This window comes from Vigna unguiculata, chromosome 9, assembly GCF_004118075.2.
Source record: "Vigna unguiculata cultivar IT97K-499-35 chromosome 9, ASM411807v1, whole genome shotgun sequence".
NCBI classification, from domain to species: Eukaryota; Viridiplantae; Streptophyta; class Magnoliopsida; order Fabales; family Fabaceae; genus Vigna; species Vigna unguiculata.
Window position 1 is genome coordinate 34781690 of NC_040287.1, and position 26627 is coordinate 34808316.

Here is a 26627-nt window from a genome sequence, read left to right on the forward strand (position 1 = left end):
TTCACCACTAACTGGATTCGTGACTGAGTTGCATGTATTTTGACAATACTGGTGAGAGATTTTAGAGAGTGTAGATGAAAACGTTTGAGTTCTATTTCTGTGGTCGTTTCTGTACAGAAGAAAATATCAAAGAGAAGGTATCACATAACGAAGAGTTACTAAAAATAATTAAATTAATTAACGTTGGCGTGTACGATTAACAAGACAATCAGCATCTATAATGACATTTGTAGTAAAAAAATATAAAAAAGATATCCCGCAGAATTTCTTCCGCTGGGAGCAACTTGCACAAGACAGCGTCCATACAAGACGCTTAGCCTATAAATTAGTTGCCATGCACACGGTGTTATTATTCTGAGCGCCACCGCGCAGAGTTAGAGTGAGTAACACAGAAAGTATAGTTGAGGAGCACGACGAGGTTCAAAATGGCCGGTGGTGCCTTCGCCGTGGACACACCAAACAATGGTTTCGCCGGCAAGATCACGTTCTCAATTATCATCAGTTGCATCGTCGCTGCATCCAGTGGACTCCTTTTTGGATATGACATCGGAATTTCAGGTTATTATCTTTTCTTTCCAACGCTATTTGCTTTTAGGAACTCTGCTACAACTTCTTAATCATTCGCTGACTCCCGTGATTTGACACATGGTTGAAAATCAATATCAAAAACATATAGGGGGAAGTTAAGAGAACCATCTTATTTTCAATAGTATTATTAAAAGAATAAAGAATAATTATATGGGTTTTATATAACGTTAATCATATTAAAATTAAGCATCAATCTATTTTATATACTTTTTTACATAAAAAACATCAAGCTTATTTTTAGTTTTTTTTTTTAACTAAATGGTGTTAATTATTTACAAAATAATAGATGTAGATGTAAATAACTAAACTTTAAATGTAATTATTGCGAACTTCAAAGAAAATAACTTGCAATTATACTTTCGTGTGCTACTAAATTTTCAATGAAATACTAATTCAAAAGGGGTATTGATATTAAGAAAATAAGTATATGCTTAGATTTATATGGCATAAAAGGTTTTCATTGAATGAAAATGTGCATGAATTTCAGGAGGTGTGACAACAATGGTACCGTTTCTGCAAAAATTCTTTCCAGACATACTAAGAAAGGCTGCTAGTTCGGAAGTAAATATGTATTGCGTTTACGACAGTCAAGTGCTGACATTGTTTACGTCTTCTCTTTACCTTGCTGGGTTGATATCATCTCTTGCAGCTAGTCGTGTGACAATGACACTGGGACGAAGAAACACCATTCTCCTTGGTGGAACCATCTTTTTCATTGGTGGTTCCCTTAATGGAGGCGCTGAAAATATTGCCATGCTCATTTTAGGTCGTATCTTACTTGGATTTGGAGTGGGTTTCACCAACCAAGTGAGTTCACACATGCATATTTCTTACACCGCTACCACTTGCTCAAAATTCATAAACTATAAGTGTTTTTGCTAAACTTCTATAAAAACACTTTTAGGAAAAGAAACTAAAATAACTAAAACAATTTATTTTGTAAAATAAAATTAGTTATTTATATAAATAAAAAATATAAAATTTGATAAAGTTAATATCAAAAGACGTTTAGAAATAAACTTACCAAAAAGAAGTTTATTTTATGTTTCTTTTTCTAAAAATATTTATGGAAGAATTTATCTAACATATGCACGATGACATCATGACTGCCATAATAATAAGAATGGCCAAAGATATTCGTTATGATATTAATTAAGAGAAAGGATATTCGTGATATATAATCATAGGTATTACAGTTTTTCAAAAATAAATTTGTAAATAATTCTTTTTATTCCCCTCCATCACTTAACTTACCTCATTTTTTTTTATCATGTTTTCCTATCCTTTTGAAAGTCGTAAACATAATTTTTATAATTCCAACAAGTAGTCATTAAATTTTGATTTTTTATATTTATAAAAGTCCCAGGTATGCATTGAACCACAACAATCATCCAAACGGGTCAAAGGAAACCCATACAATGATTTTAAGTTGTCTTCTCCTCTCATTTGTAACAACAAATACCGGAAAACTAGTGAATGTATGATCATGTTCACAAATGATTTTTCTAATAATTAAAGGAAAAACTGATTAAGTCAAACTTTCTATTACATCATGCACAGAAGTCAATTACTCCGCAAAAAAGTCAAAAGTAGAAAAATGAGTTATTAACTAGTTGTTGCAATGACTTGGAAAAGGCAACGCCGTTGTACCTTTCTGAAATCGCTCCAGCAAAATATCGAGGAGCTTTCAACGCAGGGTTCCAATTCTTCATAGCAATCGGAGTGGTCGCTGCAGGCTGCATAAACTATGGAACCGCAAAGCACACGTGGGGTTGGCGAGTCTCTCTTGGTCTGGCCGTGGTACCTGCAGCAGTTATGACAATGGGTGCATTGCTTATAACTGACACCCCAAGTAGCTTGGTTGAGCGTGGCAAAATAGACCAAGCCAGAAGAGCCTTGCACAAAGCCAGGGGATCCTCCACCGATGTGGAACCCGAATTGGAAGAACTCATTAGGTGGTCCAAAATTGCAAAATCTGTGGACCAGGAACCCTTCAAGACCATATTTCAGAGGAAGTATCGACCCCACTTGGTCATGGCTTTCGCTATCCCATTTTTTCAACAAATGACAGGGATTAACATCGTCGCATTCTATTCCCCTAACCTCTTTCAATCAGTCGGTTTGGGACACGATGCCGCTTTACTTTCCGCCATTATCCTCGGAGCAGTCAACCTTGCTTCTCTTCTCGTCTCAATCGGTATTGTTGATCGCTTTGGCCGAAGGTTCCTCTTCATAACTGGCGGCATATGCATGTTTCTTTGCCAGGTAAGCAAACCCGAATGAGGTTTTGATTCTAGGTATAATGTCTGTACAAAAAATATTTGACACTTGAATTTTATTAATATTGACAAATTTTGTAACCATTGGTGTGAAGGTTGCGGTGTCTGTTGTGCTAGCAGTGTCGACTGGTGTTCATGGTACAAAGGACATATCGAAGAGCAATGCAGTTCTGGTGTTGGTGCTACTATGTTTCTACTCTGCAGGTTTCGGTTGGTCGTGGGGTCCTCTCACCTGGCTAATTCCAAGTGAAATTTTCCCCTTAAAAATCAGAACCACAGGACAAAGCATAGCTATTGCCGTGCAGTTCATAGTCGTGTTTATATTATCCCAGACATTCTTGTCCATGCTATGCCACTTCAAGTTTGCTGCCTTCTTGTTCTATGGGGGTTGGATTGTAGTGATGACCATCTTTATTATATTTTTCTTGCCAGAAACAAAAGGGATTCCTTTGGAGTCAATGTACACCATATGGGGTAAACACTGGTTCTGGCGTCGCTTTGTGGAAGAAGAAGAAGCTGCCCAACAAAATCTTCCTTGAAACATAACTTTAGTTGTTTGTAAGGAGCAGTAGAAAAGAAAATTAGCTTCCCCAGCCGCAGATGTATATGAAGAAAAACTCTCATAATAAACGCTTTTACGAGCATCTAAATATATGCTTTCTGACTGTTCTTGTATGAAATTGTCAAGTCAGTAAAGCTTAGTACATATCAGTTGTTTACTGCGACAACTAAAAGGAACACTTCGATCACATTTATCAAAATTCGTTAACGTTTATTCAGTATTTAGAAATAGAAAAACAGGTTAAATATTAAAGTATCGCTAATATTATTGAAATTATGCAGGAGGAATAAAAGTGTGCAAGGAATTTTGAAGTAAAACGAGCAAGAGAAAGAATGATGATAATTCATTCAAAGAATTGAATTCTATGAGACACAAATGGATAGAGAATGAGGATTGCTCACTGAGAGTTAAATAAATTTATTGGAGGAAAACAGAGTTGATAAGAATGAAATGCCACCAGAATGAAAGCTATAATTATTTGATACTTAACATCCATATATATATATATATATATATATATATATATATAATTTTATAATATTAAATTAAACTTAAGGTTTAGTTTTTACCATAATATCAGACTCAGGTCAAAATATATCTAACGGACGCACATTTGGGTAGGTTTAATTGATCTAATTTTTTTTCCTGTAATGATATTTAATAAGATATCTTGATTAGCGTACTAAATTAAAATTTAAAATCTTAAGAAATTATAAAATTACAGCAATATATAGTATCATTCAGGTACATGTGGAAAACTCTAACGTTTTTTATCATTGTTTAGCAACGAGTAGCTGATTCCACTGTTATAGGAAAAGGCAGTGTATAAAATTCCATCCTCATGTGTCTATAAATAATAGAGAAATGATAGTTTAACAAAATTTTACTTGAGAAAAACAATCATTTTTGATAAAAAAATCTTAAAATTTTATTATTTTATTTTTGTAATTTAAAAAAAATAAAAAAATAATTCTAATTAATAATTTTGACAACTTTATAAAAAATTATTTTTGTAAATAATATTATTGAGAGAACACAAATGTCAATTTTTGTTATGTGCGCCACACCCACAATTGAAAAGAAAAAAAAAATTCAAAACAAAAAAGTGTAATTTGGCAAGACATATATAAGAAATAAAATGCATATGTGGTTTGGGTCATCCTATGCACGAAATGTGACTCTCCAATGCGCAAAGTCTGGCTCATTCAAAGCATTATATTGTTACTAATTTTATTTCTTCTGTTTCATTATTATTTCCATCTAGCCAACTGGATGTCATGTTCTTGTTCTTAGTGTTTCAGCTTTATTCATTGCGACTTGACTTCTCTATTCAATAATTAATGGGTTGATTAGCAAGTAATTTGGTTTTATTCTTTTTAGTCAAATCACGTTTTTCTTTATAAATAAAGGAGAAAATAAAATGGATATTTGTTTATAACAAGAGTTAATTTAAACAAAGTCTTTTTTTTTCATAAAGTACATCGTGGTAAAAGTATAAGTTTATTCAATAATAAACATGATATGACAGCTCTTTGACCATTAAAAGTTTGAAGACACTAGAATGTGACAACTTTGTATATATACTTAATACTTCTATAATTATTTTTCAACAAATTTTAGTAATACTCATCTATAACTTCTTTTCGAAATTCTCTATAGTACTATAAAAAATAAAGGATGATGTATGGATTTTAGAATGTTAGTATAATTGAGATGTTAAAGTTTACGGTGTATTATAATCTTATTTGAAATAACAAAGATAAAAATGTTAACACAATCTTAAATATAAAAAAGTTTTTATAATTAGTTAAATCTGGTTTAAAATTTAAATAGTATTAATTACTTACAATGAATATACTAATGAAGAAACGATAATTGGGTATAATGTTTTTCTAATATTTAAAGTTTACCATGATATTTTAAAACTCTTCTCTCAAATAAGTGTGAAATAAAAGAAATATAATTATTTTATTTATTTGACAATGATTATAATATATATATATATATATATATATATATATATATATATAATAGAGAAAAACACAAAGAAATATAAAAGTATAATAAAATAATATCACGTACGGTTAATCATATTTAATATTTGGTGAAAATTACAGATTAGACAGATTTTATCAAGTTTGATGTAAAATTTGTATCGAAAGGCTGATCACTAGATATAATTAGAGACAATTAGTATTGTGAACGACTAGATTTAGTTTCTTAAATTTGTCTGTGGATACTCTTTGATTTGTTCAAACCGTTACATACGAATTGAAATACCTAAATATTCTTAATATACCATTTCATCAAATTCTGTAATTCCTGATACAAAAGAAATTTGTTGATAAAATTAATTTTTTTTGATGAATTTTATTAATAAATTTTAAAACTTTAAAATTAATGATCAGAATATTTATTGATGATAATTTGTTAATAAAATTTATTAATAAATTAAAATTTTAATTATCGATGAAAATATTTATGGATAATTTTTTTTTATTGAAAGAGAATATTATATCACCATCAAACCATAATTGATAACAAGTCTCAACCTGAATAAAAATCATGAGTCTGACAAATTTCCAAAAGATTGAGCCACTGGAAAAGTTTGAAAACGAACATATTTGGATTCACGTGTGATGCTCTAAGTGCCTAGAAACTGATCTTCTGCTTAAGAATTGTCAAAGTGTTCTAATATAATAATATGCGAAGTTTTGTATGACTAACTTGTATGTGACTCTGTTACTTTCGTCGGGTGTTCATAAGATCTGTCTGCCACTTTCCTAGATGTTCAATAAAACAAAACACAAATTTCATCAAATAAACATAATAAAAATGGAACACATAATTTCCGTGTCCTTAATTGGTAATAAAGAACTCTTACCAACTGTATTATTCTTTATTTTAATATAAATTATTATTTATTATTTTAAGAGCATGTTTTTTATGAATATAATTACAGTAGTCGATGAATGGATAGAGATGATTTAAAGAAACATGAATATTTGTTTTCAATAAAAGGAAATGAATTATTGTTAGTATTTTAAGGTTGTTAAAAAGGAAAGAGAAAATGTGTAAATAGTAGAGTGTAAAGTAGTAGTTGGAAAAGTGTATTTTGTAGTTGAGAGTAGTTGTATGTTGTGTTATTTTTCTTGATGTTATAAATGGTAGGATACATGAGTATTTATAGACCCAGAGATTATTCTAGAAACTTCTAGTTAGAATTTGTGCAAATATTTTTAAATTTTTTTACATAGTTGAATGTCCTTGAATTTTATTCTTATCCTAAGCTTTTCTTCAATACTTTAGAAGTTTTATTACATTTCAATAACTCCATCTTTAAATTTTTCAAAATTATTCTAGAATTTGCATTATACTTTAACAATTATAGATAATGATTTGTGAGATTATGTTCATTTTCCATCCTAGTGTTTTGAGGAGATTTGGGAGAGAAGTTTGTCATTTTATCACTCCCTCTTTATTATATTAGAAAATCTTTGTACCATTACACCATTGATCTTCCTTCTTGGAGATACATGTCTATTATGAAGAAGTAATGGAACAGATATTCCAACTTCATATATTTTGTTCCACTTACCCGAGTACATTAGTGATTATATCTGATTCCAACTTCCTTTATTTTTCTCCACTTACTTGATTACATTTGTGATGTATCCGATTTCAATGAGCTTGAATTTTTTTATCCACATCTGATTTTGCTTTAATGAACAAAATTTAAATATTTTATTTTTAACTTCAAATATATTATAATATTTCTTTTTTAATTAATAAATATTATTAATATTTTTACTTATAAAAAAATTAAAATTAATTACAACTTATCTAATTATCATTTTATATTATGTTTAATATCAAGGCTAATTTGATAATTTAACTTTTTCATAAATTAAAATTCATTTTTTATTAGTCACATCATTCAAATTCTACACAAATTTTCATAAAATTTATTCTCAAACTTATCCCATTTTCACCTTCAAATCTCTTAAAAAAAATACACAAAGTTCACCTTCAAATTTACTTAAATCAATTTGATCAAATCGATCATCTTACTTTTTTTCAGATCTTTCCATTCATAAAAACACGTTCAATTTATTTATTTTTCCTAGTTGTGAACATATAACTTAAGAAGGATTTGTTAGATAGGATAAGGGTAAAAACCCCATGAATCTGAAACGTAAAGTAAAGAGGACGAAAAATTATCAAAACTGAAAATCAAAGTTGTGCAGAAATCATGAAAGCCACATAGAACAGAATCACAGGTATTCACATTATCAAGAACTAAAGGAATTGTCTTGGATTTTGCGCTATAGGAGATATTAAATTAGAACCAGCCAAAACAACAAACTCTTATGAATCAAAAGGGCAGTAATAACAGGTCATGCGGAGAAGATGACAAAAAAAGTGTAAACAGAACCAAGAAGAAATAAGGGAGAACGCACCTGAAAAAATGAAAGCAAGCAAAGTCAACTAGAGAAATGAGGATGTAGATGTAGAGAAAAGCGAGACACGAAGCGGTTCCAGAGAGAAGTGAATGCGGGAGAAGGCAGTTTCGAAAATATAAGTGAAGAGAATATGAACGGTTAACAAGCGAAAATGATCTTGACCATTTAAAACCCAGAAGCATCAGATTGCAGACACGTGGCGGGGTCAGGTAGCAAAGTTGTAATGATCATTTAAGTTAGCTTTCTTCAAACCAAACATTCATGTATTTCAAGCACAAAAACTTCAATATTTAACATAATTTACTTTAAATTTTATATAAGGCAATTAAATAATTTATAAATTTTTCATTTTAAACCAGTTAATTATAAAGTTTATTATGAGTTTTTAAAATATTTTTACTTCACTGTTTAGTGAAATATTAAAAACCCTCGTGTTTTTTCTTTTTTATATTCAAACATGTTTTATATAAATTGTAAAAATATGAACTTGATCAGCTTACTTAAGGTTGACCAGCAATTTATTAATTTGAATTGCGATTAGAAGTCACACAAAAGCTGGATTGGTTGTTGTTGAATTTAGTAAGCACACGTGTATTATGCTATAGAAGACAGACTTTTATAACAGTAGAAGACTATTATTAACAATGTATCCTCATAAAGAACCAATCTATCTGGCCAACATGTGGTAGAACAATTAATTATATCATTTTGTATATCGGTGTCCCCCCACTTGTACATATAGCCCATGTTAACTAAAATGTAAACAAATACTTTAGAGATCAAAATTTATAGAGTTCAAAATGCAAAATACATTTACTAAAATTTAATTAAAATAATTAAATATATATAATTCTAAAATTTTAAAATTGAGATATTAAATTAGGTCAAAATTTTAAAAAAAAAAAACCGATTCTAATATTTACCAAAAAATAAAAGATTAAAAATATATTTAATTCTTACAAAAATCATATACATATTTTTATTTTTTATAATTTAATTGTGATTAAATATATTTATTTTTCATAAAGAACCAATCATTTTTAGAGAAATCACTCTCTTCATTTAACTATTTTCGTACACACCGGGTGCTTACTGTGCTGCACATTGTAATAATGTAACTACAAAGTCATGACAAATAAACATTTTGAATTAACGTCGGCGTGTACAATAGACAAGATAATCAACACATATAATGACAAAATTTAAATAGAAAAAAAAAAGTAGTGGCGCTTTCTTCCACTTGTAGTAGACAACGTTCATACTTCCACATTCTTTGGCCTCTATAAATTAGTGGCCACGCCATTGGCCACTGCACAGAGGGCAAAACAAAAATCCAGAATTGAACCGAACCAGAGAAAGAGATAAAGAGGTTCATCAACATGGCGGGTGGGGTGGTTCCTGTGGACTCATCACCAATTACCAATGGCTTCGTTGGCAAGATCACGCTCTCAATCGTCATCACCTGCATCGTTGCTGCATCCAGTGGACTCCTTTTTGGATATGACCTTGGAATTTCAGGTTATTTTCTTCTAAATTCTTCTTACAACCACGTCAATTCTGAAACAAAACAACACTCTCTAGCTTCTGCGTTTTTGTTCTAATATTTTCATCAGAAAATCACAGTAGAAGCAGAATGATATGTATTTGCTTTTGCAGAGTTTGCTTTAGATTCTCAATGATTTCAAACATATGGTTGAAAATCGAAAGATCTAGCAGAAATAGGAGATATACCAGATGTTACTCTTTTAGATAGCATTATTATTCATACAGTATAAGAATAATTATACTGGCTCAAGTTCTCTAAGAATTATTAGACTCCACCCTTGCTTTATTTTAGAGTTTTTTTTACCTTACCAATAAGGTATATTCAATTATAATTTTTTAATCAAGTATAAATTTAAATGTAATTATATATCCCTCAATTTAAAGAAAATTAGCTATTCCACTAATTTTTTGCCGGGGACTAATATTGGCAGAATTAATTACTATGATATTTTTGTAGAAAAACTAGATATATTTAGCATCTTAGAACACAAATATAGTAATAATAGAAAAGATTAAAAGAAGATATTTTAAAAATATTTAAATTTAATACGGGCCACAAAATGAATTTGAAAAGAGAAATTTTAATCATAGATAGTAAAAGCAGATGTCACTGGCCTCACAAACAGAAAATACCCTTTTTTTTTGTGGATGGCACATGGTTTGAATTGAATCTGAAAGTATTTGAAGGTCCATTAATTGCAGATGTTGAAAAATAATAAAATCTTACATCATGTGGGCATGATAGAAGAAAATGGAGCATAAGTTGAATTGTTGTGTTTGAAAATGTTTAAACTTTTATGGACATCGACATTTGTATACAGTTAACAGTAACTTTGCACACGTCACATTGGGCCCACGAGAAGTTTTATTGGTATGGTATCTAAGAATTTGGATGAGTTTGACAAAATAGTTTATTAGCGTTTAAAATAGAGGGTATACAAACACTTTATATTTATTATTTTATTTTTCAACTTTTATTTATTTTATAAATATAAAAGTGAAATTTTTAATGACTAAAATATTTTTAAAAGTTGATTATTAAGTGTAATTTATGTTTGAACATTTTATGATAAAGATAAGTTAGTAATGAAATATATAATGTCTAAAGCTGAGTGTTTCCTTGGAATAAAAATGTTAAAAAATTTCAGGAGGAGTGACAACAATGGTGCCGTTTCTGGAAAAATTCTTCCCAGACATACTAAGAAAGATCGGTGGGAGTGAAGTGAACATGTACTGTGTTTATGACAGTCAAGTGTTGACATTGTTCACGTCTTCTCTGTATCTTGCGGGGTTAGTATCATCTCTGGTAGCTAGTCGAGTAACAACAGCAGTGGGTCGAAGAAACACCATGTTATTAGGTGGTGTAGTGTTTCTTCTTGGTGGTTCCCTTAATGCAGCTGCACAGAATATTGTTATGCTCATTCTGGGTCGTGTGCTACTTGGATTTGGGGTCGGTTTCACTAATCAAGTAAGTTACATTTTTTATTTCTTAAACTACTATATTACTATCGCATTTTTATTAATCAAAGTACTTATTATTAATCATGCTAGAATATCCTAGACCATGCTTTTTGTCCCTTTGTTGCCCACCAAATTGCAATAATTTCTTTATTCTTCTGTATTTTATAACCTTTTGATATCTTAGACTATATCATATTGTTTTCCACCGTTTTTTCTCTTTATGTTTTGTTTGGACGATGAAAGATATGGAGAACAACAAAATGAGTAAAAAGAGGTGGAAGAGAAAGGTGAATACATTGTAAATGTGTTGATTTTTAAGTTTTCTGTGTTGAGAGAAGTCAATAAAAGAAACAATGTATAAGAAAAAGAGAGAATAAAGTTATAAAACATATTTATCTCTAATCATATATTTTTATATTAAATAGACAACAAATAAATATGTTATTTCCATTTTTTTAACAAGTCCCACACTTTTGTTTCTCGCTTTTTCTAAAAATATTATAATTTTAGAAAATATAGGAGTTTATCTTTTCTCCTAATTTTGTCCTTTACCCAATAATAAAAAAATTATCTGTCATTATTTTTTTTTCTCCAAATTTATTTTGAATTCAAAAAATAAATTATAAATACATGATAAATTTATTTTAAAACTAAGGCTGTATTATTTTACTAATCATCTGATAAATCTTGGACTTCAAGAAAGTACTAAACTAAAATATTTAATTTTTTAAAAAATATAAAAATGTATTTGTTATTTATTAAATAAAATGTAGTAGAAAAATATAGTAATAGAATTTAAAAAATATATATTTCTTGTACTGTTTTATTAATTCACGTGGAATTTCGCATTCATTGTTCATACTAAGAAAATATTTAAGATGTTTTTATTTTATCTTATGTTTCCTTTTCGCCTCATATTTTTTTTCTTGTGTACATCTTTTTATTTCCGTCTTTCTACTTGCAATATATGTCACTTTCTTGTTTTTCTACCTTTATTTCTTAATTAGTGCTGCGTGCATGTTTATCAATTATATCAGGTCACTCGTCACAGTATTTTAAACTTTGACTCAGGCCATTAATATTCTATTTTATTCCAACATAAATATCCCACATATATAGAGCCGGCACGATCATCCAAAGGACGTAACACAACTGCATAACAATAATTCTATAACTACCAAAATAGTGAACGAAACAGAGGCTTGAATTCAACCTTCTATCAGGATCACGCCATTATTTTTTTAGCGTGAAACACATGGACGTTATTAAATTATAAACAAGTCAAAAAATAAAAACTAAAAAAATAAAACCTATAATGGTTGAAATAAGTTAACCTTAAGATAACTAAATAGTTCAAATTCACTTTTTTAAGCAATGAACCTTAAGATAACTTATTGGCATGTTGCAATAATTCTGAAAAACAGGCAGCCCCGTTGTACCTTTCTGAAATTGCTCCACCCAAATGGCGAGGAGCATTCAACACAGGCTTCCAATTCTTCCTAGGAGTTGGAGTATTGGTCGCTGGCTGCATAAACTTTGTAACTGCCAAACACACGTGGGGGTGGCGAGTTTCGCTTGGCATCGCTGTGGTGCCGGCGGCGGTTATGACAGTTGGTGCCTTGCTTATAACTGACACTCCCAATAGCTTGGTGGAACGAGGCAAAATAGAACAAGCCAGAAGAGCCTTGCGGAAGGCCAGAGGGTCCTCCTGTGATGTTGAACCCGAATTAGATGAACTCATTAAGTGGTCACAGATTGCAAAATCTGTAGACAAGGAACCCTTCAAAACCATATTTGAGAGGCAGTATCGACCCCATTTGGCCATGGCAATTGCTATCCCATTTTTTCAACAGATGACAGGGATTAACATTGTTGCATTCTATGCTCCTAACCTGTTTCAATCAGTGGGTTTGGGACATGATGCCGCTTTACTTTCTGCCATTATTCTCGGAGCAGTAAGCCTTGCCTCTCTCCTCGTCTCAACTGCTGTTGTTGATCGCTTTGGTCGAAGGTTCTTGTTCATATCTGGTGGCATTGTCATGCTTGTTTGTCAGGTGAGCAAAATTTAGTTACTTCCTTATGTTATATATCTGTCCAATGTCTCCCTATATTACTAACAGTAACAATTTTTGTGGCATGAAGATTTCGGTGTCAGTTATGCTAGCAGTGGTAACTGGTGTTCATGGCACAAAGGACATATCAAAAGGCAACGCAATTGGGGTGTTGGTGCTGCTTTGTTTCTACACTGCTGGTTTTGGCTGGTCATGGGGACCTCTGACGTGGCTAATTCCGAGTGAGATTTTCCCGTTAAAAATCAGAACCACTGGACAAAGCATAGCTGTCGCCGTGCAGTTTATTACCATATTTATATTGTCCCAGACATTCCTGACAATGCTGTGCCACTTTAAGTTTGCTTCCTTCCTGTTCTATGCGGGTTGGATTATAGTGATGACACTCTTTGTTATACTTTTCGTGCCAGAAACGAAAGGAATTCCCTTGGAATCAATGTACACCATATGGGGAAAACACTGGTTCTGGCGCCGCTTTGTAACACAACTTCCTCAACAAAATCTTCCTTGAACTAAATTTCACTTTAGGACTGTTGTTTATAACAAACAGTTAAAAATTAAATATTGTTGACTTTGCCTTCTAAGTTCAATGTTTTCTGTATATGTAGAAAATCTCTGTAATGATCCAGTTATAACTAGTCATAACTATTTGTATGCCACTGATCTAATTAGCCAAGTTTAATATAATTATTATATATCAGTTCTGTGTATCTATTTTTCTTTCCTGCTACAGTTAGATTTCCTTTCCAAGAGTATTGTGTTTCCTTGACTAAATATTTTGGAGTATTTTTATCAACATGTTCATTTTATACTAAACCATGCAAAGTGCGCGAATAGTTTCTTATAATCCAAAAAGTTATTTTTTAGTGCAATTGACATTGATGTTTGTAAATCAAAGTCTATACGCTATGTTACATTACACCTCACTTTATAATTTCTGTCTTTATATTGAAAAGTGAAACTAACAGAAACACTTAATAATTGTTGATTTAACTTAATGTGTATGTTAAAATACATTTTATTTAAATAATAATAATAATATTAACGATATTTATAATATTCTGCTTACATTTATTTGCTTCAGATAATTATCATAACCTGTGGCTTTTAGCTCTGGCCAAATTTAGCCTTCTTTTTGTGAAAATAGAACAAAAAGAGACTCAACATAATACAGCAAGTTGTTTGTGTTTCAAGCAGTAAAATGGTACAATTTTATTTTCAAAATTATCAATTTTCAAAATTCTTAATATATCTCAAACTTGCTTTATCTCCATCAAGTTGTGTCTACAAAAATGAATTTATATCAAAAAATTTGTTTTAAGTATGAATTTAAATTATATTTGCAATTAATATAAAATTTTATTTGTAAGTATGAATCCATTTTATTTAAATTCAGTCTGAAATTATGTTTTAAAAACATCAGTATAAATTAAATTAAACAAAAATTTTATGTACAAGACTTCGGTAATAAAAACTAAAATTAAGTGTAAGTTCTAAACTAATTAAAAAAAGTTATATGGTAAAGGAATAATCTCAACATACAATTATAAAGAAAGCGAAATTGTGAAAAACGATTTCATAAGAAAACATTGTCCTTCTAACTTACCCATCACATAAGTATTTTAAAAGTTATCCTAATAAGTAATTTAGAAAAAAAAATAGTAATATATATATATATATATATATATATATATATATATATATATATATATATATATATATATATATATATATATCAACTCAGTTCTATTTATAGTTCTGTTAGGGTTTTTTTTTTTTGTCTGTGTATATTTTATTAATTCGAATTTCCTTCAAATGACGCTCACGTGGCGTTATCTTAAATTAATTGAGCGGAAATGTGGGATCTTATGGTGTTTTGTTCCTTTTGGATGTGTGGTGTGGTGTCAACTGTCAACTAACCCACATGATGTTTTAATATTGTTATTAATTTTTTTTTTTCTGTTACCTCACAAATATTTAGACACTGCATGTCATGTTCTTGTTCTTAGTGCTTTAGCTTTATTAAAGATGAGTTGACTTGCATATTCAATAATTCATGTGGGTTGCTTAGGGTGTAATTTCTGTTCTTATCCATTTTCCGTCAAACGTATGGTTTATTTTGTTAAAGAGGAAGGAGAAAATAAACAGAAAGAAATATATTGTTTTTATATAATAAGCATTATGTCGTTTCAACCAGTACCAAGATTAATTTGATTAATTGATTATGAGTAAGAGTTATTTAACCGACCTTTAATGTTTAAATATTTTTCTATTAAGAGTATTTTAGTTTTGAATCCAAAATCCTGTTTCAATAAAAGTATATATATTTTTCGAATATTGTCTTTTTCTTTTATAACTCCATATTTTGAATATTTTTGTCATATCGCCACAGCTCAATTATGACAAAATGTTCATGGACAAAAAATTATCGCCAAATGCAATTAAGTAATGATTGAATCACTTTGTTTGCATGAATTTGACATTGAAAGGCTATATAATTAACTTGGTACGTAATTTTGAGTTTAAATCATATATAGTATAACATGTATTGCCGATAAAAAAAATATATAGCATAAAATTAGTTAAATACTTAAAAAAATATCAAACGTATATTTGTAATTAACTTGTAAAGAGTTTATACTGGATTGCCAACTTTCGTAAATATTTTTGTCAAGAGATGATTTTTATCACCACTATTTTTTAAAGAAAATTATTTAATCTAATTTGACAAATTTTTTATATAAAAGAAAAGGAAATATTGGTCCTAATCCAACTTGAAGTGCATTAGGCCATTTGTAATCTTAAAGTTATAGTAAAACTAATATTTAAGTTTGCGTTCTTTAAAATAAAAATTCACATTTCTCAACAAAAAAGTTTAAATATTTAACTTAAATTAGTTAAATTTTTATACAAGTTAAAAAAATATTATTTACAAATTATTTTGAACAAAGCTTTCTATTAAATTGAAAGAATTTTTAGAATTAATATATATATATATATATATATATATATATATATATAATTTTAGTAGATTTCTGAAAAATACTCTTAATATAGATATTGAGCTGCTTTGACCAGAAATTTATTAATTTGAATTGATATCCATAGTTTGCGGTTCAATTTAATAAATTATAAACACTTGTATACTATACTATATATATAATACTATTTTCGTAAATATTAATAATATACCCCCGGAAGAAAAAAAAATGCTGCCTGGCTAATAAATGATAAATAAAGACTGAACAATTAATCATTACATCATGTTGCATTTGCCTGTCTGCCCACTTGTGTGGTCAAGCTTACTGTTTCAGAAAAATTAAACCCTAATTAAAAGAATATATCATAGTCAACAAGCACCAAAATAAATTTAAACAGTAAATATGATGTAGGTGTTTCTAGATTTAGTTAAAGTTGGATCTGTAATACTTATGATTTAAAAATAGTTCTTTTGATTCTTTTTCTAATTTTGGAACGATGTAGATTTTTTTTTTCTTAATAGAGTTAAAATAAAATATAAAGGTAAGGATGAAGCTCACTATATTTAACGAATATATAAAATAAAATAAACAAGAAACAAAACTATCAATTTTAAAATCAATACTTTAGCATGTAATGTATAGGACGATTAATTAATCTTTTTATATTACGAAAATTCGTAATGAAAAGTAATTTTGAATATAAATTAGTTTGTGCATGATTACTGGAACATATTATGAGAGAGAAAAAAGAGAGATGTAATGGCATCATATAATAGAAGGGGTATTAGGCTAATAGATAATCAAAGTTGTTGAGCTGCGTCATAGGTTTTTCCTTTTTTAGCTAATGGAAGTCACATTTTTATTTTTTATTTTGACGTTACAAACGCCACTTATGAAGGGTATGGTGCAAATAGACCTCTGATGAGTACTGATGTTCTGGTGCAAATACGCCATTTATGGAAGTTACAATCTTTTTATACATAGTCTCCATTTTCACTTTGCAGAAATAAAATTTCTACATTATTCTACTTATTCTTTTATCTGAATTTGTAGTTCACTATTAACATATGTGGTATTTTTTTCTTCCTTGAAGAAGACGAAATATAATTTATACTTCTAAAAGATGAAATGGAATTCCTATTTATTAATTATAATTATTTACATGTGTAATGTTGAGCGGATAAAAATAATATATCTTAAAAAGTTTCATATTATAAGATAAAAAATGAAGTAAGTGTTATTGATTATACAATAAATTCTAAGTTTATGATATTCCTTATCCCGGTCAAATACACTTTAAGTTTGTATTTAATTTTTCTTATACTCTTATAGTAAAGTATTGTGAGGTTTAAGTTTAATTCTTTTATTTTAGAATGCTGAATATACTTTGAATCGAAGGATATATAAGAGAATAATTTATGTGTTGTACAAAATTTCATATAATAATATTCTCTGGTTGTTAATAGACAATTTTGATATTTTCTGTTTTGGTTAATTAATTATGTGTTTTTCATATGATCGTTATTATTATTGACCATCATCTCTAGAAGTAGAAATGGAACTTTTATTTTCTATTTTACATAATCACGTGCTTTTAGACCGTCTTCAATGATATCAATGTTATGATTATATGATGACTATTTATAAATTGATATATTCATGAGATTTTTGCATTGTGAATATGATATTTGAGGAAAAAGTTAAGATGTTGGCTTTGTTGTTAATTTAATTTCTCTCCTTGTCCTAAAATTTGATCAATAAATACAAGAAAAAAAATAACAACTTTTATACATATTTTAAATTAAAGTTATTAAAATGTTTCCTTTTTCGCATGTAAAATTTTTATTTTCATCTTAATTTTAATATTATATTCAAAAGTTGGATTCTGTATTTTCATATTTGTCTTTTTTTTTCTTAGTAAACTTGGTAGCCCCCATATTAACTAAACTTGTTAACAACCCTGTTTCCTTTCTATTTTATGTAGTTTAACTTTCTTGATAAATAATTTATCAAATATGAAATTATAAATTTTTTATTAAAAAATATTTAGAGTGTTCTAATCTAACCCATCTATAACCTTATCTATAACAATATATAAAGGAGATTCCTCTTTTTGTGTCCACTTTTCATTTTTCAATTTTAGTCTTAATTACTATTTTAAAAATTAATTATTTTATAATTATTTTTTCTGTAACCGTTTTTTTTAAATCTTTTTTATTTTGACCGTTATTCTAAAAACCTTTTTAAACAATTATTTTATTTAACAACTATTTTAAAATTTATTATATATATTTTAAAAATAAATATTATTAATTTTATAAAAATTAAAAAAAGCAGATACACAGACGCGACAATGCCTATGTGTTCGCTAGTGTATAGAAGATAAATTGCCGAAAAAAAAAATACTATAGAGTCCCTTCTAATATTTCCGATAAAATTCCTGCAAAAAAATTTCTCCATCACAACAACTAGTTATACTCTGGTTACACAAAGCAATTATGCATGTCTAATGTTCTATCTTGTTGTGTATTTGATTATGCCCATCCATAAATTAAAAGGTTTAAAAGGTAAAAGTTTGGCTAGTAATTTATGGTTGATGCACGAGATTGAAGCATATAATTATTTTTCCCACGTAATTTCCGCATAAACACCGTACGTGATGATCTTTTATATATAAACTATATAATGGTTAATGAAATGCTCGTATAAAAGATGTTATGGATAGTTTGAATAACATTTTTTTAATTATGAATATTTTAACTTTAAACATTTTAAATTACCATTATGTGATCCAATAATAATTAAATTGTTGTAAGGTATATCAATTGTTTCATTGCGGAGACTGGATGGATCTTCAAACAAAACTTAGGGGATGTCAAGATAAAGAGTGTGTGTTTTTAGTATCTGAACTTTCACGCAAGATTGAAATTTGTTTTTGTCTGAAACTTTGATACATTTTGAATTCACAAACTTTAAAAATGAATGGATATAATCTTTTTCACCCAATTACGTTAAATTTTGTTAATGCATCAAACACGTTTCTTAGCAGTTATTAAAACAGGATCAAGACAGACCTATAAATAACTTAAATGTTAGCATGAAATGCGTCTACATTTCAAAACAAAACAAAATTAGTGTAATTGGATTAAAAAAAACTATATATATTAATGTCTAAAGTTTATGATCAAAATATATTAAAGTTTTAAACATAGTTTCTAACATGAACGAATTTCAATTTCACTTCAAAACTAAAAAACTAAAAGAATATTTAACTCCAAAATAAATATATAAAATTTTTAAAAATATCAAATACATTAAAATTAAATTATACATATATATATATATATATATATATATATATATATATATATATATATATATTATATAGAAAAAAAAATGTGGGAGGAGGGGAGGGGGCCAAAACCCCCTATAAACATTCTAAGGTCCACCATTATAGATGGATCAAGTGCCAATTGAACTATTATAGTTGGGTTGATACGATGTTAAGTTAAAAAAGTTACATCATGATTATAAATTATAGTTTTTGGTTAGTAATAATTTATAACAAAAGAATTTGTCACAAAACTATTTTTAATACTTAAATTTGTGGTAATTTTTTTCACAATAATTTATCAAGAGCACGGTATAATACAATTTGTAATATACTCGTAAATATGATACACTTGAATGGAAAAACAGAACAATCCAATATTTTAAGATTTGTAGTTGAATTGGAAAATTATGTGTACAAATTAAGGAGACTTCATGTTTTATCTTCTTTTTTACAGTATCACAAATGTAAAATGAGGATGATCTTTAATTTTTCTTTTTCTGTTATTTTATATTTTACAAATGGGTTGAGGCAAGTCAATTTTGTTTATTAATTAAATTTATATTATTAGTAAAAGAACTGATTGTTTTTGTGAACACAATTTATTTATTTTTTGATGAACTTTTTTTCATTAAATTTTTTTTTCTAGTAGTGAAAATCAAAAGGAATAAAAACATTATCAAGAGGAATTTTTATATATATATATATTTTATGCTTGTCTTGAATTGTAATTAATCATTTTGAAAAGTTATTGGACAACTCATATAGTGTATCATAAAGTAATCATCATTAGCCATTGACCTGTAACTAAATGAACACATTACAATTTTTTTTTTATAGAAAAAATGCAGAATAGTTCTCCTCCACTTGCAAGTTGCAACAGACAGCGTTCATACACTCATGACTATTTAGGAATAAAGTTTTCGGTTTTTATTTTTGTTTCATTGGTTTCCATCGTTGGCCTATAAATTAGTGGCCACGCCGTTGTCCAATGTCCATTACACAGACAGTACAGAAAGCAAAGTGAAGTGAAGTTTGAGTGAGTAGAGAAGACTGAGGTTCATCAAAATGGCCGGTGGGGTGGTTCCTGTGGATTCATCACCGGCGGTCAATGGCTTCGCCGGCAAGATCACGTTTTCCGTTGTCATCACTTGCCTCGTTGCTGCATCGAGTGGACTCATTTTTGGATATGACGTTGGAATTTCAGGTTCATTCTTTCAATCTAATAATACCTTTATTCTGTTCTTAGTTAATCCTTTTCTAAATTTTCTTATATGAACATCATATTCGCTTTTCAAAAGTTTCCTTTTAAGTTTCAACCTTAATTTGACTTCGTTGATTTTAGACATCAGAGTTGTTAATTACTCTCACATACATACATAATTCTTACGATTATGGTTTATACTAGCTTTCTCTGAAATCGCAAATACATTACGTCTCAAACTTAATTACTTTTCCTAGGAAATGTTTTGACCTTCCTCAGGTTTTACTTATTTTATTATTTGTAAGGATATTATGGACATGGGTGAATAGATATAAAAGTATTGCATTATTAGTTTTGCACTCAAGTTAATTTTTAAATGTATAATTATCGTCAACATGAGTGTGATACTAATTATATGTTTTTGACAAGTTTCTAGTAAGCTTTTAATGGAAACTAAACTTTGCCCAAAACAATTGTTACCGCAATAATTGAATCATACCAAGTACAGACTTAATGTTAAAAATAAGATTGATAGTAATAATAATAAAATAAAACTTGGAACAATATTTTCCGTCTTTACGGTTTTCTGAATTTTCTTTCTAAAAAAGGAAAAAAACTAAAAAATTAAAAGTTAAAACTAAAATTATGAAAATTAATTTAAAATAATTAATTAAAAATATTATATTTAAATTTTAATTTCTTTAAGATAAGGAATAAAATAAAAAATAATTTATGATTTTTATTTAATGTAATTTAAAATTAAATTTGTCATTATTGACTTTTAATTTCGAATTCCCAAAAAGTTTCTGATATCGGAGAAAAAAAATAGTTGAGAATTTGACTTCTGTTCGTCCATTATTTGAGGAAATAATATTCTGGTTCATTTGAATTTTTTTTTAAGAAAATTATTATTTAGTCAAAAATTTAAAAATATTAATTTTTTAACATAATTTAGAATAATTTTTTTATTATTATAATGGTTTATAGATAAGGATAAATAAAAAATAAAAGAAAATTTAAAATTTGACAACGTTATTATTATCATTGTTCTTGTTATTGGTCATAAGTACTTTTCATTCTAATATTTTGTTTTATTAAAAAAAATCAATATTAATAAATTTAATTTCAAATTATATTAAAAAAAATCATTAACTAGTTTTATTTTATTCCTCCTTTTAAAGTAATTAAAATTTAAATCCAATACTTTTAATTAATTATTTTAAATTACTTTTTCATATATATATATATATTTTTTTTTGTTTTTTCGCCCCATTCTAGAAAAGCAAAAAAGCAAAATATAAAAATATAAACAGGTCCAAAATGTTCGGTGATCTATTTAAAGATTTTTTTGAAAAAAATTATTATTTTGGAAAAAAAATTAACGGTATTTTTATTAGTTTTCTTAATATGCAATAAGAAAGAAAAAAAAGCCCATGTTCTATCTTGAAATATAAAAGTACTGCTAATTAAAAAATAGAAATAACATGTTGCAAAACATGTAAAAAGGTTCCTAGAAATATTTCCATCCTGGACAGAATACCAAATGCTCACTTCAAGTCAAATGACTCTTAAAGGTTTGCATTTTAAAGCACTGGTAAAAGACCTTCAATTTATGTCTGCCCAGGAACTAATTGTCCACCTCAACAAACCTTTAATTTTAATTGCAATTTACCATCTTAACAAAACAAATAGTTACATTTACAACGATGTTATAAGTAGTATAGAAGCTTTTTAGCACCTGATTGATATAAGTTAATTTTATTTTTTTACCAAAGTAAAAACACTTGTTTAGACAAAAAAAAAGAAGAAGAAGAAAAACTCTATAAAGTCCTTCTAGTTTTATCATATACTTAAATAGTGTTTTCATTAATTTGAATATGTAAAGCTTACTCCTTCCCTTCGATAAAAATGTGAACAAATTTCAGGAGGTGTGACAACAATGGTACCGTTTCTGGAAAAATTCTTCCCAAATATACTGAGAAAGATCGCAAGTGCCGAAGTAAACATGTATTGCGTATATGACAGTCAAATATTGACACTGTTCACCTCTTCTTTATACCTCGCTGGGTTAGTGTCATCTCTGGCAGCTAGTAGAATCACGATAGCGTTTGGTCGGAGAAACATCATCCTCTTTGGAGGAATCGTCTTCTTTGTTGGTAGTGCCTTAAATGCAGGGGCTGAAAATATTGCTATGCTCATATTAGGTCGTATTCTACTCGGAATTGGCGTTGGTTTTACAAATCAAGTGAGTCAACACATTCACATTTCATATACTGCTGCAGTTAATAATGAATTCATAATAACAGAATATAATTTCTCAATTCATGTCATATTCATTTTATTTTTGCTTCTATTAATGTCATCTGTGTGTTGCATTGCATGAATCTGGAAAAGGCTGCGCCATTGTATCTTTCTGAAATAGCTCCACCGAAATGGCGAGGAGCTTTCAACGCGGGCTTCAATTTCTTCGTCGGAATAGGAGTGGTTGCCGCGGGCTGCATAAACTACGGAACCGCAAAGCACAAATGGGGTGGCGGGTCTCTCTTGGCCTGGCGGTGGTGCCTGCAGCAGTTATGACAATGGGTGCATTGCTTATAACTGACACCCCAAGTAGCTTGGTCGAGCGTGGAAAAATAGACCAAGCCAGAAGAGCCTTGCGCAAAGCCAGAGGATCCTCCATCGATGTTGAACCTGAGTTGGAAGAACTCATTAAGTGGTCTCAGATTGCAAAATCTGTGGAGCAGGAACCCTTCAGGACCATATTTGAGAGGCAGTATCGACCACACTTGGTCATGGCAGTTGCTATCACATTTTTTCAACAACTCACAGGGATTAACGTCGTCGCATTCTATGCTCCTAACCTCTTTCAATCAGTGGGTTTGGGACACGATGCTGCTTTACTTTCTGCCATTATCCTCGGAACAGTCAACCTTGCTTCTATCGTCTTGGGCACTGCTATTGTTGATCGGTTTGGTCGCAGGTTCTTGTTCGTAACTGGTGGCATAGTCATGTTTCTTTGCCAGGTAAGCAAAATATTTATCATTTTATTATTTGAAACGTGGTGGCACCCATAATAATTAACAATTTTTGTGATGACTACTGTGAAGCTTGCGCTATCCATTGTGCTAGCGGTGGTAACTGGTGTTCATGGAACAAAGGATATATCAAAGGGAAATGCGATTGTGGTGTTGGTGTTACTCTCTTTGTACGCTGCAAGCTTTGGTGGGTCGTGGGGGTCTCTCACATGGCTCATTCCGAGTGAGATTTTCCCCTTAAAAATCAGAAGCACTGGACAAAGCATAGCTATTGGTGTGCAGTTCGTAACCATATTCATATTATCTCAGACATTCTTGGCAATGCTATGCCACTTTAAGTTTGGTGCCTTCGTGTTCTACGCGGGTTGGATTGTTGTAATGACAATCTTTATTATATTTTTCTTGCCTGAGACAAAAGGAATTCCTTTGGAGTCCATGTACATCGTTTGGAGTAAACACTGGTTTTGGCGTCACTTTGTAAAAGTTCCCCAACAAAATCTTCCATGAACTAAATATTACTTCGGGGTATTGTTGTTTGTAATAAGAATTGTGATATATATTGTTTAGCTTTTGATTTGTGTTTGGTTATTATCTCTGGCTTAAACTTTTTTTTTTGGTTAGATTCCTATTTGTGTATTTTGTTAGATTCATATTTGTATATTTTGGTTATTATCTTTGTCAGAACATTTATCTGTTTTCATTCTTTTATCACAATCAGTTTTCTACCTTAACTTCTTTTCTTCTTTTCTTATGTATAATGAGTGATGTTACTATAAACATGTTTGGTGAGTACCATTCTGAAGACGGTATCAGAGCACCTGTTTCTGCTGCGTCACTTCATGTTTAATTTTTTGCTCTTGTTTCTTCGTTATTTCTTTTCTTCATCTCTCATAGATTTTTCTATTGTGGATCATGAATTCCAGTCTTTATTATTTATATGGAAGTGAGAACCTGTGTTATTCTTGTCATTTCTGAAACAGAATTACCATTCTTGGAGCCAAAATATGAGAACTCTTGTATGGAAAAACAAGTTGAAATTTGTTGTCGGAAGCATCCGCGTTCCGGGACGTGTCCATTCAATAATGTTATGATTTTCTTTTGGATAAATTGAACATTGCCCGAGTATGGTTTACATTGATGATGGCAAGAATCTTTGGATGATTTAAAGGATAGATTCTCAAAAGAGATCATTTCCAAATCTGATTTGCTCCGATAAATTCATTCGTTAAATACGGAGAAATAAGTGTATTCAATTTTACACTTATCTCAATATTCTTTGGGGATAGTTTGAATCTTTGAAACCTATACCAAGATGTGTTTGTGATATTGCTTTTACTTGTGATTTGTCCTAAATTAATGTCAAATATATGTGCTTTCTAAAGGGTCTCAGTAAGATCTACCATAACGTAAAAAACCAAGGTCTGACCGGCATGATGGTAAGAGCAATGTTTATATACCATGGAAGGAATCCGAACTCCGCGTGAGATAAAGAAACAATATAATGCATAAGATAATAATCATACTATTTAATTAACGAAAAAATTAAATAATAGAGACTTAATTAGAAAATGTAAAAAAATGTTAGAATTTAATAAATACTTAACTACATATGAATAAATTTATAAAAGACTTAAAACTTAATTAAGTCTATTAGACACTCTTATAGAAAAGTTTAATTAGTCGAATGGTACTCATTTTTGTTTGGATGTATCAGTTTGGTACCCATTTTTAAAAATGTGTCAATTGAGTCTCAACTTTTTGAAAATGTCTCAATTAGATCTATTTCAAAAAAAAAAAATTTATTAACGTCGTTAACCACATTGATATTTAAAATGACTTACAAAATTAAGTATTGATATTTATATTAAAATTTAGTGGTAAAAGTTATGAATAAAGTTAATGGTGTTAATAAATTTGTTCTGAATGAGACCTAATTGAGATATTTTGTCAAAAGTTGGGACTCGATTGACACATTTTTTAAAGTATCAAATTGACACATCTGAAAGAAAGTGGATATCATCTGACTAATTCAACCTTTGTACGAATATGTGTAAATATCTAGTTCCAAACTATCTACATGACACTAATGGCTTGAACCAAATAAACAACTTTTGCATGACTATTTCTTCTTACACCTCCATAGTTTCAACCTGCATCACTATGAATTTTTATATATTTAAAAATGCCTTTCTGTATTTTATATTTTTTGAAATATAAAATTAAAAATATGTTTTTAGTTACATAATTTGGAATATAAATATATTTTAAATTTTACAATTCAAAATATAAAATTGTATCATGAATTATGCATTTGTAAATACAATTATTGTATTTTGAATTATATATTCGAGAATAATTAATATATATTTCAAATTATATATTCTGAAACAAAAACAAAAAGTATTTGAGATTATACATTCCAGAAAAAATCAAAACTTACATTCCAGAATACAAAAATTAATAGTAGAGGTTGAAAGTATTACGGAGGTGCATGAAAAAATTACCCTTTTGCATCGGGGTGACATTCTACTCTGGTTGGGATGGGCCAAATTAAAGAAAAAAGTTGTTAACGATGTTTTGCATTAATAAATGGGTTGCTTCTTTCTCATCTTATTTTTTTTTTTTTTATGGAACACTCCCACTATAATAAAATATTTCATTAATAATAATAACCAATTTTAATAATAAAAATTATTAGTTATTATAATCATCAATTTATATATTAATTTAAAAAATAAAAAATTATTAATTATTAAAATAGTCATTATACTAAAAAAATTATAATTAATCACTAAATTAATCATTTATTAATTAGAGATCAATTTAAATACTAAATTATTTTAGTAACTAAAACTTAAATAATTATTTCTAGTGATCAATTTTCTTTAATAATCAAAATTATGGTAGCCAATTTTAAATACCAATTTAATAATTAATTATAAATTTTTATTCATTGACTATTTTTAATAAATAATAATTTTTTATTTTATTAATTAGTATCTAAATTTGTTAGTATAATGACTAACGATTCATGATCATTAAAATTAATTATTAATGAAACATATTTTTTAGGTTAAATTATTTATTTGGTCCCAATTTTTATAAGTAA

At 28.8% G+C, this 26627-nt stretch overlaps 2 protein-coding genes and 1 pseudogene across 2 annotated transcripts; all 3 read left to right on the top strand.

Annotated features, from left to right (window-relative positions):
- Positions 1–343: 343 nt before the first annotated feature.
- LOC114162181 (sugar transport protein 5-like) lies at positions 344–3622 on the top strand. The gene is made up of 4 exons (XM_028045979.1): positions 344–558; positions 1076–1395; positions 2224–2853; positions 2963–3622. Exons 1-4 carry the CDS (start codon positions 426–428, stop codon positions 3404–3406), a joined length of 1527 nt encoding a protein of 508 aa, XP_027901780.1. The 5' UTR covers positions 344–425; the 3' UTR covers positions 3407–3622.
- Positions 3623–9187: 5565 nt separating this feature from the next.
- LOC114196101 (sugar transport protein 5-like) lies at positions 9188–13545 on the top strand. Its single transcript, XM_028086627.1, has 4 exons — positions 9188–9410; positions 10586–10905; positions 12323–12952; positions 13041–13545. The coding sequence occupies exons 1-4, from the start codon at positions 9272–9274 to the stop codon at positions 13476–13478; spliced, it is 1527 nt and encodes a 508-aa protein (XP_027942428.1). The 5' UTR covers positions 9188–9271; the 3' UTR covers positions 13479–13545.
- Positions 13546–20180: 6635 nt separating this feature from the next.
- Positions 20181–24109, top strand: LOC114162662 (annotated as a pseudogene).
- The last annotated feature ends 2518 nt before the right edge of the window (positions 24110–26627 follow it).